Below are 17,849 nucleotides of genomic sequence, written 5' to 3' on the forward strand. Positions count from 1 at the left end.
TACTAGATATTTGTAGACTACGCTACCATGTTGCATCACCAACTTGTTAAAACTTCTCCTTGGAAAGCTCTACGGCCATAGGAGAAATAAACTAGAGCCAATCTAATCATGCATCACAAGGATTAGTTCCAAAGCTGAGAGATACTTTCTCTCTTAGAGTAACATCTTTGCACAAGCATATGCTCTAGAATCTTGCTGAGTTTCTAACTACCATCAATCTACGGATGGTTAAACTCCACTCTAACTCAGAGTAAATGTAAGTTTTGAAAATTTTCCTTCAAATATAACAATCAAACTTCCTATCTCTTATGCCATACTATATCTGCGGTCGGGTAGACCATATAGTATGTGGAGATGTTTGATAAAGATTCTTGCACCACTACGGGTGTCTGGAGTTACATCCAATAACTCCAGACACCACTACGGGTGTCTGGAGTTACATCCAATAACTCCAGACACCACTATGGGTGTCTGGAGTTACATCCAATAACTTACAACTCTTTGTTGCTATTACCAGACACATCCCTTCAAGTATTGTCTGGACTCACACAACTATTCGAGTTTATGTGATATTTGAGGATATCCCTCCTTTCCCTCAAGAAAGGTTTTTGTCCTCAAAAACTCTACTCTCAAGCGGACTACGCGCTAGTGTCATGGGTCCAAGAACAAATCTAGACCGTGTTTAATATCATATGTTATATTCTTGAGTCCTTCCAAGAAACTTTTAAACATCTTGCAACGAAGATGTGGTATAGTGTCTACGCACATATGGTGGTACTATTGATAAATTGCTTTGCAACAGATCAGTGGTTTCACACTTGTAACAAAGTGCTTCATTGTTACATATTATTACCCTTCATAGGCGGTTACACACTTATGAATCATTTGGGTGGGTTGTACCATCTATCAAGAAAAATTCTAAACTACTAATAACCACATTATCAATCCACAGATAATGGCTGAGCTTGCTGCGAAGCCATAGGTTGCTAGATAACTGATGGTAATTACACAAGCCCAATGTCTCATTACATCATACATTCAATATAAATGCAAACATCACAGTACTTCGGGATGATAAATTTAGGAATTTTACCTATCCCTATTTGGTGTTGGTATGAAGTATAACTATGAGAACATTATTTGCTGCCTCCTCATTATAGCGGCAAAGCTACCTACCCATCACAGGTGGCAATCTCTACCAAGCTATAACCAATGACAAGCAAATAAACGAGTACTCTTGTAAGAACTTCATAACCATATCTCACACCAAACTCATAATCACTACGGATTAAATGCCAGGGCTTGCAAAATTTAATGTTGTCTGATAGGTAGAGGGGATCATCAAACTACGGATGACCTTGACAACTCACGAGGACTAGTGATGTGTAACTTTTAAGTTACTCCACTCTCCTTGCTTTCCATACCATCGAACAAATCGGTCCCCCGATTTGAGCAACGTCAACATATTTATGAGTACCTCGATACTCATGGATTGTGGTTCGGTAATTTAAAATGTTGATCTAGAGTATCTTTCACTCGAGGATCTTAATTTTATTAGCAGCTATGTATTAGTAGTGAGTAACTACGTACCCACTATCATCACACTAGTAGCTCCATACTAGTCTGTGAGTAACTTCGTACCCAATGGCGTACCTCCCCCGAGTGGGAGTACCATATACAACCATCTATAACAAGATGCTTAAGTCACTTGCTGCTAAGAAGTGACTACACAAATTGACATACTAGTCTGTGAGTAACTCCGTACCTAATGGCGTACCTCCCCCGAGTGGGAGTACCATATACAGCCATCTATAACAAGATGCTTAAGTCACTTGCTGCTAAGAAGTGACTACACAAATTGACCCCTCCATTGCACATTGCAGTACAATTTCTGGTATTACAACACGAATTTTTGGACGTCCTTATCATAGAGGTCAAGTTAAAAACTAGTGCATAGGTCTTGTGGAGTCTCGGCTGACCTAACCACACCACTGGTGACTTCCTACAAAAAATGTGGTGCCAAAGTCACCACCTATGTACCTTAACTCCGTAAAGTACATGGTCTTCATCTATCATCTATGGAAAGTTGTAAAACATTCCTGCGATGGATTTTTATCACCCTAAAATTATTGTGCACTATTTTAGTGTGAAGAGCTTTTTTCATGGGTACCATGGTTCATCTGTTGCTAAATTCTCCGATTTAACAAAAGATATGTCTGCCTCCGAACACTCCAATTTAGTCCCACACTTTGAGTTTACTTCTTAACACTCCGGTTAAGTCAAAACTCACCAGATACAGTAGGATTTACCACTAAGCTCTCCGGCTTAGCCTCCTATCCTGACTCAGCCCAAGTTTATGTACACTACATATGTCGGATCCGATACTAACAACAACCAGGCTCGTCTGGAGTGAGATACTACTCACTATTGCCATGTAAAACCTTATTAAATTCTAGAAATGCTCCACTCATTCCCCAGGGGTCATACGACTTATAGGGTTTACACGCACATGAACTTTGTAAGCAAAATAGCCTGTTATGCAATATTACAATTGCTTATGTAGGAAAGTAATATATTTTCCAAATTCATATGGTAGCAACTAAAATGTGCTCACAATCGCACACTTATGTTGAACATAGGCAAGACTACGCTTGCAAAACGCTATAGGGCGTCCCCCATGCATGAAATTGTCCAACCAAACTAGTCTTACTGCTAACCTCTAGATTTAGATCACTCCGGAACTAAATCACTCTGTTAGCACTAGCACACCATCATGGTCTTACTACCTAGAGCTTCTCCGAACTCTGTAACTGGGTTTTATCCCAACTTATGGCTAAATTTGGTAATTTTCAAAGTTCAAATTTTATCTTGCACACTTTATTACTACAGACAAGTGTACATGCAGACCTGCCAAAGAGTCAAGTTACATGCACAAGCCTTGGCGTCCCATTCCACCAAGACTACAATCGATTTCGTGAGAATTTGATGTTCCATACCATCAAATTACCACCAAACCAATTGATGTGACATATAAAAAGGCTCTTTCCCCCCTCGAAAGATCACCACAAACTCTCGAGCAGTGGGATGTCGACGCATGGCAATAAAAAGAAGAGAAAACCATGCTAAACAGTTCTCTTCGTCGATCAACTTCTATAAGGGCATTGAGCATTACATCTCAAGACTATACCCCTTCAGATTTACCTTTGATTTCTACAAATCAATCCTAAATCTACTATTATTATCTAGGCATATGCTAATCCCTCAGATTAGTACTCCTAGATAAACCATTCAATTGAGTACTGCTAGCAGCACTGCTAGCCCCTTTATCCCAAGTAATACACATTTTATGGATTACTTTGACAAGGCAATCTACATGACTAAATCAAACTAGTCACTACTCTCTAGGCCCAAGTAGTGACACTATTTTGTTACTACCAACAAGGGCCAGCTTGCCTCTACGGGCCAAGGTTCTCTTGTTGCTACAAACAGTAAGCAACTTGTTTGGACACAAGGCATAACCACATCAAGACTACGCTTGTACATGGTTCTCATTTGCCAAAGTTTATCACAATCTTCTAGCATCTGTTAAAAGATTGTGAAGGGTTATGAGCACTACGGCTCAATTAGGCTTACCTTGATTTCTTGTGATAAGCACTTCGTCTAATTTGGGCTCAACTGACGCCATTGCCGGTCCTCTTAGCCCAAGCAAAACACACCGCAGTTTTAGATTTACACTATAGCCAAACTACATGACTTTGATGGTCAATACTAAGTATATGCTCAGCTTAAATTTAGTCTCTTCGAACCAAATGTGTGATCACCACATGTGCTACCCTCGAGGCGCTACGGTCATAGACGTGTTCACTAGGCACAACGGCCATAGAACGGTTCTCTCTCGAAGGACTCGGCACTACGGCCGTGGGATTTGTCTCTCTCTTAGCACGCGGCGCTACGGCCATGTGCGGTGGGTCTCTTTCGTGGAAAACGGGCACTACGGCCACACGACGCGACGGTCGTGTTGGGTTTGTTTCGTGGGGTGTACCGTTGTTTTGTGTGTTTTTTTAAAAAATAAAAATAAAAAAATAAAATAAAACAATAACGGGCCGGGCCGGCCCTCGCCGCTTCGGGCGTGGCCGCCTGCCCGTGGGGGGGAGTGTCCTTAGGGCCGAGTTTGGCCGCCGCCGCTGGTGGCTGATCGCCTGCTGGGCTGGCCGCCCGTTTCATTTTTAATTAAAAAAAATGAACAATTAAAATATATGGTTTTTTTTTGCTCGTGGCGTTTGGTGGGCTGGTGGCTGTCCGCCGCCGCCGCCCCCCTGGCTGGCCGCCGTTATGGCTACCTGGCCGCCGCCGCCCCTGGTTGGCCGCCGCTGGCTGGCCTGGCCGCCGTGCTTGGCTGGCCGCCTGGGCTGGCCCCCGCCTAGGCTGGCCTGGCCGGCCACGCAGGCCGTTTAACGCAAGCCATCGTCACGCAAGGCTCAGACGACGACCTGGGCTCTTCGCTCCACCTCAAACGCACCTGGGCTATTCGTTCCACCTCAACAGTCATTTTCATGAGACCGTTTAACGCAAGTCGTGAGTAAAAGCGTGGGGCTGATTTCGCAGTGGGGCTGCTCTTCGCCCCCCCACTCAACGGAAGTCGCCCCCCCAGGCTCTTCAACGTGGCCGTGGGCTGGTGGGGCTGATCTTCGCAGTGGGGGCATGCTGTTCTTCGCCCCCTCCCAACAGGCTCTTCGTTTGTTTCAAAGCTTGCGTCCCCCCCTTCCACACAGATTGAGATTCCTTTGCAGCCATTCAACGCAGACAATTTCAACGCACAAAAGAAAAAAACGAAAATTGCTTACCTCCATTGCTTGCTGTGTGTGACGGGGAGAGAGAGAGAGAGAGAGAGAGAGAGAGAGAGAGAGAGAGAGAGAGAGAGAGAGAGAGAGAGAGAGAGAGAGAGAGAGAGTTCTTCCCCTCCATTCTTCCTTGGCCGCCTCCCTCCACCCACTCCATTGGAGATAAGGATAAGGAGATGAATGGTTGAAAACCATCGAGTGGGCTCCGGTCCCCCGGTCACGCGCGGACTCTGACGATCCCATCGAACCACGCTCTGATACCAGTGTTACATTCCCGTAACGCCGCTACAGGCATTACCACAAGAGGGGACGGCCTCTGGCTCACCACCCAGCCATAGAGGAAGAATGAGGATTGCCCCTCATCCCCCAGGCTATATAGTGTGTGGCCTGTCGTCCACACTAGCCTGGCCGCCCACGACTCCGCATGGGCGTCCTCTCCCACTGAACCCCGGACATGGCCATCCGGTCTGCCGTCGGTCATCACAGGCATTACAGCCTACGTGACAGCTACTTTCAGTGTAATCTTCGATGTCATCGCTCCCTTCACCTCCAAGAACCCAATCTATGGCGGGGGAGAATGCAAGACAATCTATGGCGGGGGAGAATGCAAGACAAATGACCTAGAATGAAAAAGGGAATAAGAAGGAGAGGTCAAAGCTTAAGTGGAGAATACAAGATGGCATGGGTGTATGAATGTGTGTGTATTACTGCTACAAAGAAGAGAGGAGAGGTATGGCTCGTGTAAGGAAAACGAAACTTTCTGCTTGAACCCACGATTACCCTTTGCTCGAGATTAATTTTTGAAGGCTCCCATAAGTAATTATGTACCGCCAAAGAATATTCAGAGAAGATACGGTAGTTAATAAAAATCTTATAAAAGCTTGTAATGAATGCACCTAACCCATTAAACTATTTTAATTCAAAAAGATTCCCATCACGTTGCCGCCTCTCTCGAGATTACTTTTGCCACGCCGGCCGCCATCGAGAGCTACGGCTCTCCTTTTAAGATGTGACTCTCAACACATTCCTACCCTTAATGACATCTCCAAAGGCCCATGTTAGTTAGAGTTGAGGGACTGGTGCCCCTCTGTCTAAGCCTCCCTTTACCTGTGTTACTGGCTGCCATCCCAAACAGTTGCACATCACCTCTGCATATATAGCCACATGCAACAACCTATGCTGCACACCACCTACACGCTATTGTGTGCCCCATTAAACTCGCCACTTTTTGTCTCCCATGTACTAGCCAGTTCGTTGTCCAATTTGCCACCATTTTTCCATATTTTTCTACCCTGCTAAGCCTTTAATTAAGGCTTTATGTAAAGCCTCAATGCCAAAGAGCAACATAACAATCCAATACCAGCCCACATCAACAACACACATCTCGAGAAACGGGGAAGTCTACTCCAATGATCTGCATCAAATCAACACAAAGAAGAAGCAACAAGTGCAAATCAAAGAGATAAATTAAAGGTTTTTTTATAATTTTTTGAAAATCTTGCATTAATCTCAAACCCCCCGACATTTTTCAAAATTGAGGGCATATATCGCTCATTGGAGAGTTGCTACAACCTCCTATAGCATCAGATTCAAAAAACCCTAATTTTTTTGGAGCATAAGATGAAAAATTTGTTATATGTAATGATTCAACCTCTAAGCAAGCAATGAGTATGCCAAGTTAGTATCAAGGGGTGGTGGTGATAAAAGTGGTGCCACGTAGCAAAAATGTGTGTTGCCATGTGTATATCAAATGCCTGTGTGTTTGTTCAAGGGATTTTTAAAGTCTAAGTTATGTGTCATTTTTCGTTGTGTCTCTAACCTGTACTGTACTCTACCCTTGGGATCCCATAACTGGCATGAGAAATTGGAGCCATGAGACTATATTTTTCCTTGGCATAATATGAGGCAATCCCTTGTTGAGGGAGGCACTGTTGGGAATCAAGGTCTTACCTGTGTGAACCCACTCATATATTCGTGGAAGAAGGCTATTAAGACTGGTTGTGTGTGTGAAAGGCTATTAAGCACATGAATGTGTGTGTGTGTGTGTGTGTGTGTGTGTGAAAATCCTCTAGCAAACAAGTAAACTCCCACACATGTATTTATGTGTGTGATGACATAAGCAATGATGTCAAAAGGGAACCTTTGTAACCTATAAAGGTACATGTACTTTACTCTGTCTCTATCATTGTCTCTCTCTCTCTCTCTCTCTCTCTCTCTCTCTCTCTCTCTCTCTCTCTCTTATCTATGTTAATCAAATGCCATGATGATGTTATAGTTCTAGCCCCCATAGCTTGGCTATCTATAACCCTAGCTCAAGACAGAACCCTTCACATATTATATATCCATGTATGTTCCCATCATCCACGCACACACCCATTAAGAATGCATGTTCTCTTCCCTCCGTAGGTACATACCTAAGGTAAATAGAGGCACAAAATATATAGAATTAGGGAGAACCCAAATTCTAGAGTCAGCCAGCTCAACCCAATCCTGTTGGCCTCTAGCCAACTATTCGTGAACCTGCACTCCAAAAGACTTATAAGGAACATCCTGCTATTTGAGGAGAGTGCATCGAATGCTGGTCAATCCCATCCACCCTCAAACAAAGAGTCAGCCAACTCAGTCCACTATTATCTCGATTTTATTGGAGTCACGCCGCCTAAGCATTTCACAAATCTAGTGAAAGTAAAGATAACGCTAGCACAAGATCCACGCGAACATTGCATGGATGGGTACCCATTGGGACTCACACTCTTTTATCACCCTTTACATTATACAAAGAAGCTTGGGTTCTAGATGTTAAGACTTCATCCTAGGAGGTTAATCTACGAGACACCTCGGAAATAAAAGGCTATTACCCTAGACACCTAAGGTGGCCAATGCTACATACCCCCCCTTCCCACCACAGCACCGTAGAGCCAATTCCAAGACACAATCCAAACAGTTCAGGTGTAGGGAACCGAAGTTAAAACATCTTAGGGGTACGAGAAACTCCTCCCTTGAACACTATAGAGATGGACACAATCCCACCAGGAGCAAAAGGAGGAGGGTCCTCAGGTTTCGACTTGGGATCATTTCTCCATGACATAACACATGGAAACTCATTCACATGAGCTACCTAGAGGGATTCCATCAAAAGCTTCATTCAACACTGTTGCTTCTAAAGAGAGCAAGAAAGGAAAAGAGCTTTCATAGTGCAATAGGTTTTGATGATAATTTATTCAAGCAAGCTACTTGAAGGGATTCCATTAAACATTACTACTTCTAAAGAGCGCAAGAAAGGAAAGAGAACCTCGGGAAGGACATGTCATGGAGTTAGCGGTTGCTTTAATGTCGTAGATGACCCAACAGTGGAGAGTTGGACTCAAAAGAGACCAATCTCGACAACTCCATCTGAACCCGACACGAGTTAGTATGCTGAACCATCTAATGCAGCACATCCAAGCACTAAGTGCAAACCTACGACTCTGTGTGATAGTGCACATTGCTAAAGGCTCAAAAATCACAAGACAACGATAGTCAGAGGATCCCATAGGCTCATCCATAGCCATTAGCCTTGCTACCTAACATAAGAGATAAAATATGTATACAAGATGAAATTCGTTTAGATATGTATGTATACAAGAAACATTTAGTGAAATAGGACATCGGAATGTTACTTTGCTATTCAATTAATTAATTTCATGGCTACATTAAAAGAATTTAAGACCTTTGTAAGCGTATGTAATTTTTAATCCGTTAATGATATTCTTTTGAGTCGCCAATTTAATGATGTGTCTATCATGAGGAACTCTTTCTTTCTTCATTTTTCGAGAGAAGCACAACTATTGTTGTCTCTCCTCTCTCTCTTGTAAACATGGGATAGAGGCCCGGTCTAAGGAGGATGACCATGATCCCCTCCCCTCGTCTCTCTTTGTAGAACCGAGATAGCTCTCTCTCTCATGCCCTACTCCCTCCATAATTAAGAAGCATGTCTCTCTCTTTATCTTGCATGCGACGACTATATGGTAGAGAACTCGAACTGTGTGGAGGGGGCTTCTTATTTGTTGAGGGGATGGAAGCAGGTTTAGAGGAGGATTTTATGCCACATGTGAAAGCCTCGTGGGGGTGGAGTCCTTGTATCTATCCTTCCTCAAACACTTCAACCCAAATAGGTTATGCATTCACTAAAGTCTCCCTTCACTAATCCCCAAAATGTTGCATTCTTCCTTCTGTCTCTTAGTCCCTTAACATTCCAAGTACACCCTCTCACCTCATTAATCCTATTCATTCCAAGGCAATAGCAGGTACACCCTCTCACCTCACTAATCCTATTCATTCCAGGGCAATAGCAGATACACCCTCTTACCTCTCACCCTCTCAATCTCTTAACATTCCAAGTACACCCTCTCACCTCACTAATCCTATTCATTCCATGGCAATAGCAGGTACAATGTCCACCTCAGTCTCTTCCTCTACGGTTAAATCTCCCCCAAGGTCCTCTATCCCCAGCTGGCTCTCTAAGCAATTTCAACTTGCCACTTAAATGTCTCCAACTGATTATGTATGGGGTGACTAAAATAGGATTTAGTGGGGTCATGACCATAGCGAGGAAGGAACTGAAGCCTAGTATCATAACCAATCATCCAAATGGTAGAATTTTGGTGATAGAAATTCAGGTGGAGGGGGAGAGGGTGTGGGTGATTAACGTGCATGGTGCTCATAATCATAAGGTAAGAGGAGATATGTGGGAATGGATTACAAAGTTAGATATGCAATGTCCATGCATCCTTATGGGAGATTTTAATATGGTGGAGAAGCTTGTGGATAGGTGTGGTGGGAGCACTATGGTGATGGGGAGGAGAAGAAGAAGTGGGAAACACTAAGAGGTAAGCAAGGCCTTGTTGATGGAAGATAGTTGGGGGTGTGGAGATTTGAACCTGGGCACACCTATTTTATCTTGCGAGTCTTCTCAAGGTTAGATAGACTTTTCTTCAATCAACAAGCCACTTGGGTGCCTCATATTGTCTACACAAAAGTGGATCCTACTCAGCTCTGTTTGATCACATGCCACTAAAATGGGGACGGCATGTGACCGAATGGGGGGAAGATGACTTCCCTACTAGGAAACTGAGAGTTAATAAAAATGAGTTATTGAAGGATGATTTGTTTGTAACACTTATTGAAGAGGCAATTAGAATTGAGAAATGACCCGCTGATCATCCCTCAGGCCAGGTGCTGTGGCAAAACCAAATGACCTGCCGCGCAGCGCTCTCGAGATTCGCCAGAGCTGCAACGTCGTCGCCCTGTCCGCCGTCCCTCTTCAACACCCTACGACGTGCCTCCCTCTCTCCGGCTAATCGCGGTACTAAAATCTGCCCCTACACACAGCTGCGCCTTGTTAACACGATACGTAATTAGGGTTTTACATGAGCCCGTCTCATCGCTAGGTTCTATCCCATAGCTTCTTGTCTGAGTATAGCACTTTAAGACTACTCGCAATGTTGCGGGAGCGATGCCGCACAGCATCTGGAGCCTGGGACCCTTTCTCACCCACAACGGAGGCTTAGTGTGCCTTTCCTCCCTCCGTCATGGTCGTTGGCAACACCACTGAGGTGAACATCCCCCTTGTTGAAACCCCCCTCCGTCATTGCATCTGGTCGGTGGAGGGGCATCCTGGCCGTACACAATCAGCATGCCTTATTGTGTAGAATCCTCACCAGATTCGGCCTACTCAGCAGCTGGAACGTTTTCCACGAACTGCTGATTTGGCAAACCTTGGGTTGTTGTCTCGCTTGGAATGCTCCTCGCGGGGTCCAAACTCCTCGGCTCTCGATTAGGAGGCCATGACAGCCTCCAATTGTCCTTTCCCTGCAGGAGAGGAGCTGGGAGCCTCCGATTGCCCTTTCCCTGCAGGAGAGGAGGCTCTCTTCCCCGTCATGGTCCTTGGTCGCAGATATTCCAGCTCAACCTGTAATTTTTAACTGGCAACCTGCATTTATCCTGGCTCTGTTGAGCTGTTGTGAGCTGTCCATTCTGATCGCTGCTGATGTGTTGTGCACTGAGCGGCTGTCCATTCTGGTAGCTGAGCTGTCGCACAGACACTGAGTTGCGTCCATTCTGATAGCTGATGTGTCACGTACTGAACTGTTGTCCATTCTGAGGTGAGTTTCTGCCTGTTGATGTATCAACGGCCACCCTGGCCACTGTAGGTTGCCCGCCCTTGGAAAACAGGCTCCCAAATGGCCATTCACTGCACTACCTCAGAATGGAACATGGCTTCCCCCCCTCCACCTCCTATGGAATCTCTGTCAGAGGGTGAGCGAGGGAGGGAGCATCTCCCTCTTCTCATGCATTTTCTCTCCTTTAAAGAGCGTTGATACTTTTTTCTACTCAGAATGTGGTGATCAGCTGAAGGCTGGGGGGTTGCATTCCGCGAACATTTTGGCATCAAAAGCTTCCGCATATCTGTTTATGACTATCATAAGATTTTTGGTTCCCACTACCGTTGATGTGTCTTCAAGCTGTTGCTCATAAATTTTTAAATTCTAGGTTTGCTGATGTGTCTTCATGTGGTTTGTCGTGCTCAGGTTGCAACGTCTTTTCAAATCATAGGACATTTTTTAAGTTTTAAAACTAGTTAAATGGATGGCTGTGATGCACCCTCCTATGACCAGGTGCAATAACAGTCCCATGAAATCCTCCTCTTAAAAAGCACTCTGTATTTGTATCCTGAGACGTGGGTCCGATCAAACCTACACAATGTACTGCTGCTGCCCTAGTTTCTCACCATTGGGGTCATGACATTTATTTCACATAAATGCTGCCTCCATGTGATCCCAACACTAGCTATCACACGCTAGTGGCTTCTCTACCCCATTGCATGGCCATGTTCTTTGACATAGGAGCATCTTGTCAGAATTCCCCTTGATATGATTCCCTTCTTACCAAATTGCACTAGTCAAGGTCATCATTTTATGATCCATGCCACATGGGCATGTAGCGTAGTGGTGAAGGTGTTCAATTCTTAGGATATGGACTTGACTCTTGAGTTCTAACCCTGCTAGCTACACCTGCTGGACGTGCTACATCTATCACTAAATAATATATAATATTCTATCCAAAAAGAAAGGTCATCATTTTCTAAGTGACACTACCTCCAATTCAAGGCAGTCTAAGTCACAAAGTTATTGCTAGAAGAAGATGAGAAGTCCTTTGTTGAGCACCTATCTACTTGTTGAGAAGGTTTCCATAATTGACTTGTGTATAACTAGTCCTGTTTTGGATTGTTGGTTCTATGAAAGCACAACTAAGCTACTGCTAACTAGACTGGAAAAAATTCTATGCACAGGCAACAAGGCTACAGTTATTGATGGGAGATCTGTGGCAGACAAGATCAAACAAGAGGTTGCAAAGGAAGTGGCTTTCATGAAAGCAGTTGTTGGAAAAGTTCCAGGATTGGGAGTGATCTTTGTTGGTACTCGAAGAGAATCTGAGCTTTATGTTAACAACAAGACGGTTGCATGTGCTGAGACTGGGATAGCCTCGTCATATACTAAGCTACCAGAAGATGCTTCTGAAGAGGAGGTTCAAGCTGTTGTCAAAAGATATAATGAAGATCCTTCCATTCATGGAGTTCTAGTGCAGCTTCCTCTTCCTCAGGTGATCTCACACTTCAATAGAATTTGTATCATTATCTATGAGCTATGCATGCTGTCCAAGCAGCGAAAAGGGGGGGATCCTTAGGATTAAAAACTTCAAACAAGAAAGGGTGCACAAGTTCTTTGGAAAAACGAAAAGTGCCTCAAAACAAGCTAAGCTTTCTGAAGAATAGCATGCTTTTTAATAACAAGTAAGCATCATTGGCTCTGTCACCAATGCACCATATGGTCTCTTATTTAATCCTATACCTTACCAGACTTTCTGCTTCGTGGCACTCATCCATCAAGAATATCTAGCATAGGGGAGTCTTTGAATGTCAAGTGGCTTGCCATGTCCACCACAAGTGGCAGAGTGTCGTTGGAGAATCTCCCCAATCTGGAGCTGCTGCGTAGAAGGCTGTTGTGGTCCACGAGCCCATGGATGTCAGGTGCACTGTAGCTAGCGAGCATTGTCAGGTGCACTGTAGCCGGCGAGCATTGTCCAAGGTGACTCCAGGTGGTCAAGGTGGGCCACGGATCGATGCAGTAGGGCAACTGGTCCTCCTGGATGGGTCTGGGGCTCAGGCACCTCTCTGGGCCACCGATTTGTGCTGCCAACCTGCACCTGGATGAAGCTAGTAATGGTCGGTTGTGAGCTGTCTCAAGGCTGGGCTGTGCTATCTCAGAGGAGTGAGTCTCTATGTCTGCTGAGCTCTTTCAGGCAAAGTCCCAAGCATCGCTGGTCCAGGAAATTAATGATCCTGGAAAATTGGCCAAATCCTTCTTGAAAGAGGTAGTGGAATCTCCCCCAGATCTCATAGTATGACGGGCATCTGCTCATCTGTCTCAACCTCCATATAGCAGTCTACAAGTCTTGTCCTCTCTAGCAATGCCCTTTGCTCTCCATGCCTCCACTTCGATGTGGTGAGATGAGATGCGGATATGCCCAAACACAATCCGCATGGCATGTGACATATGTTTGTGCGAGTATCCTGGCCTATGAATGGACCCAGCTGCTGTGACCCTTAGGGTGTGATCTGTGTAGAACTGGATCTTTGTAGCAGTAGTAGTCACTATATAAGTGAGTTATGGGATATTATCATCATGGTGGACAGCTGGTCTTTGCTTGGACCAGAGTAGTCATACTCTTGCCATCAACATGGCAGATCATAGAAAGTCTTGCCGAGGGCTTGTGTGGACAAGCTCTAGTGGTATGGGACGCCAAGGTTGATTTGGTGTGGATTTGTGGGAGTGAGTTGGCTCGGGGGAGGTCTACAGTTGTGGACCGTGGTTGGGTGGTGAGCTTGTTCCTGCACCCGTCGATGTTGTTTGCACTAATTTTAGCTTGTGATTTCATGGGAGGATTTTACAATGACTCTAGCATAACATACTCAAGCATGCCTGAGAGAGAGAGAGAGAGAGAGAGAGAGAGAGAGAGAGAGAGTCATGTTAAACGTCTCCTAAGGATCCAATGGGTCTACGAGACCAAAGTGATACAATGCTATCCATGGTATGTCTCATTATGGAAAAGAAAAACAAAACAAGTACAAATAACATAGCTGTCTGAAAGTAGAGGCTAATACAATGAACATCATTGGGAAGTACATGGGGTATAAGCACTAGTACAAGAGAGTCTCATCATGGAGTAGTGCACATCATCCTCCAGTAGAGGGTACACGTCTTTCCAGTATGTCGAGCATGGGGTTACTGAGAATGGTGGAGATGTCCTCTTCACGGGGGAAGGCGGTGTGATGGCGGTGGAGCATGTCCTAGATCTAGAGTTGATGGGAGGATTGTGGTTGGTGTCCTGTGAGCTGGGGATGCCGGCCGTGTCAAAGTGCGCAACCCCATTCCGAAGTGACTCCTTGGGGACAAGGCGGAGCTGAGGTATCCAGTGGTGGACCCGTGGGGTCCACTATGCGGATATGCTTTCCCTCAACCTGGAAGAAACTGGTGATGGTTGGCTGTTGGTGGCGAGGAAGGAGTTGTGATGGCTGTGGGGCCGACACTCTCTTAGGAGTGTATCTCTGTGTCTGCAAAGCTCTAGTAGGAAGAGTCCCTTGGCAATGTTTGTCTGGGAAGTCCATGATCCTGGATAATGGGCCAAAACCCTCATGGAAGAGACAGTGGCACCTCCCGTGGGTCTAACCATAGGCTTCATATGCTCAAACCATTCGCCATGACAAGTCATATGGTTTGATGCTCCCGAGTCCATATATGCCCTTGGGCCTCCCAATCTGTCTACATAATCAGAGACCACATCAATGTACAGTCCAAAGAGGGTGGGCGATAGCGGGCATCCCGGCTTCACCCCTATCGTGCTGGTCACCTTATCAGACTATTTATCAGATAGTCTGCCTGGAGCTTGGACTCTGCCTGTCACGGACTCATACAAAGCATATATCCCCCACTGCATATCCTCGAGTACCTCAATGTCATGCAATCTGTGCATAAGCCTGGCACGTGGTACGGTATCGAAGGCCACAAAGTAGCAGTATATCCTTCTCTTCTGTGCCTTGCCCTCTTCAATAAGTGCGCGAAGTGTCAGTATGTGATCCAAGGTAGTAAATCCTCTCTTGAAGCCAGCCTGTCCATGTGCTCGATTGTGACATGCGTGAGGATACGACCGTAGTAATCACAACCTTAGTCTACACTTAACTGCACTTAATGATGTTTAAGAGACAAACAGATATGTGTCAATGCAATGCAGCTATATTAGATGAATGAATGATGTTACAATGATGATCCAAATGGATCTGTAAAGCTGAATATGCTGCCTATGTGCTGTAAATGTGGGCTGAACTGCTGTCCACTCTTTCCCTTGTCTCCTGGAGGGAAACGCTGAAGGGAGGCTTAGGGAACAGATGCTGTATGCTGAAGGGATGATGAAACGCAGACTTGTAGGGCTGAACTGGCTGCGTTTGCTGATTATGATGGCTGATGATGATGCGTTTGCTGACTATGCTGATGGAGATGCGTTAACTGAATGCTGATGGAGATTTGCTGAAACGCTGCTGATCCAGATGAAGGATGCGCTTCATGCTTGATGCGTTGATCTGCTGGATCTCCTGTAGGGCTGAACTGGCTCCCCAAGGATGAGATGATTGAATGAATGGCCAAGCCCATGTATATATAGTGACCTGAAACTGCTGGTCGGCCTACTCCTGCTGGTCGGATCTGTACTAAAGCCACGACTGCTGAATAATCACATATATGCTGCGTTTTCCATGCTTATGAGCTGGTCGGGTGGTTGCTATAGCAAACCGACTGCATGGTTAGGCTTTCCTCAAGGCTGGCTGTCCATAATGAGTACCTTACATGCTTATGAAGTCTAAGGTGCTGATGTTGGTGATAAAACACCCTCATGTATGCCTAAATAACTTATGACTAAATGCCTGATAAAATATCTGATGAATCTGATGATGCTAATGAGGCCATAATGATGCCATGTCACTGTACACCTGACTGGTGTGCACGTGACATCGATGACCAATCATGATCGTCCTATAGTTGCCTGGTACCATGGGGTCCCCACTTGTAAAGAGTGGTACAATGATATGCTCTGTCCAGCTTGTCGGGAAACCCTCACAAATGGCACGATTAAAAGAAAGAAAGAAAGAAATATTAACATCTACGGAAGACCCCAAGGGCCTATGAGACCAAAGTAATACAATGGTACCATGGATATACTGAGCCATGGAAAACTGAAAGAAAAAATAAAATGAAAACATCTGACAGTACATGTGATCAACAGATGATCCTGTGTAGAGTGAGATATGCTGTGATCAGCTAATGTCGATACCCACCTTGGCCAGAACCGATCTGATGGTGGAGTGAATGTCAGGCCTCTATGATGGGAGCGTGACATGTCGGCGGAGAACCTCATGAATCCATCTCTGTGTGGTAGAGGGTCGTGATGCTCTAAGTCGGGGACGTCTGGCTCGTAGAATGGATCGGGCTCTCTCACTAAGAACTCCTCTAGGGGCGTGGAGCTGGAGCGTGGGTACGGGTGGTGGGCTCTGATGTCGTAGTAGAGGAACTGTTGTGGGCAATAGATTCCGATGTGGATGTATGTACCACAGAAATTTGTAATGGCTCTCTGTGAGGTGTCCTGTTGGAGGCGGGGCTGTCTCTTAGCATGCTGCCTCAACACTACATCCTTGTGTCGTCTGAGCTTCATCAAGTACATGCCGAAGCACCTCTGATCCTCAAATTGTATCACCCGTGTGAGTGGTCGCAATCCCTCTCGGAAGAGGCAATGGAATCTCCCTCGTATCTCATAGTAAGCTGGGCAAGTGAGCATATAATGGGCCTCATCCTCTACTGCTCCTTGATGCATACTGTGCATGTCCTCTCCTCATGTGGGATATCCTCAGTTTTGCCAGTCTCTACTTTGAGGCGGTGAGAGGATACCCTGAGTTGGCCGATCGTGATACGCATGGCATGTGACATGTGTATCTGTATGTATCCCGGGATCTCAAAGAATCCATCCTCGGAGAGTCTCAAGAAGTGATCTTTGTAGAACTCACACTGCCTACCAATCTTTGACGGAGACACCCATGTCTGGTGTATGTGTAGCCCGAGTAGATCTAACCAGATGATCCGGTTGATCTCTTGACGTGAGAGATCAAGGTATGGGGAATCCAGGCTATATTGAAACGGGGGGAGATGGTCCATCTGTATGCCATGTGCATGAAACCACTCGACTACCTCAAAGTACCATGCATGTGTTGGTAATGGTGGTGGCCGTGTTGTTGAGGAGGAGGGCAGTCTAGCTCGTCTCAATCATTCTCTCGCCATATAATTGCATAGAGGACTCTAGTGCTAGTCGTGGGAGGTGATCTCTTTCAAGCGTGTATACATGCTGAATATAAGTGAGTCTGAAAAAGGGCATCTGTAACCAGTGGGGCCATCCCAAACTCTGCATGTAGAATGTCATGTGGTAGAGATGGCTTACTCCTGATCATGTGTGACAACATTATCACCTATAGCCTCTCTATGCTCCTCCAGTGATCCTTCCCTAGGCCTGGCCCCCAAAGGGCTGCGCCATACATAGCCGCTGGTCGTACTAGAGTATCAAAGAGCCAGCACTTAGTGCGGGGTTCTTGGAAATGTGCCTGGAAACACTGTCTCTCCATACGGGCTAGAGAGGCATGCCCCCTCGCAAGTCGGTCAATGGCAGCTGCGGTCATGCAAAATAAAGGGCCTGTAAAAGTGACTCCTAGATACACATACTTCTGCACGATTTCCACTAGGGCATCTTTGTATATGAAAGAAAATCGTGAGGCGACTGCATAAGATGTGTTGAAGACCATAACCTTGGTTTTGCCCAAATTGACCGTAAGGTCTCTCTCCCTGCAAAATCTGTCCAATGCATTTAAGTGTTTTT

The 17,849-nt window shown here is 45.4% G+C and overlaps 1 protein-coding gene across 1 annotated transcript in view; it reads left to right on the forward strand.

Annotated features, from left to right (window-relative positions):
• Positions 1-9,990: 9,990 nt before the first annotated feature.
• The window catches only part of LOC147635934 (bifunctional protein FolD 2-like), a 50,816-nt gene continuing 42,957 nt past the window's right edge, over positions 9,991-17,849 (forward strand). The window contains exons 1-2 of the mRNA XM_086801332.1: positions 9,991-10,185; positions 12,172-12,482. Coding sequence (XP_086657458.1) covers positions 10,074-10,185; positions 12,172-12,482 — 423 coding nt within the window. The 5' untranslated portion in view covers positions 9,991-10,073. The remainder of the gene's footprint in view (positions 10,186-12,171; positions 12,483-17,849) is intronic.

Source organism: Cibotium barometz, chromosome 8 (genome assembly GCF_041138505.1).
Source record: "Cibotium barometz isolate CiBa-2024 chromosome 8, ASM4113850v1, whole genome shotgun sequence".
Classification (NCBI taxonomy): Eukaryota; Viridiplantae; Streptophyta; class Polypodiopsida; order Cyatheales; family Cibotiaceae; genus Cibotium; species Cibotium barometz.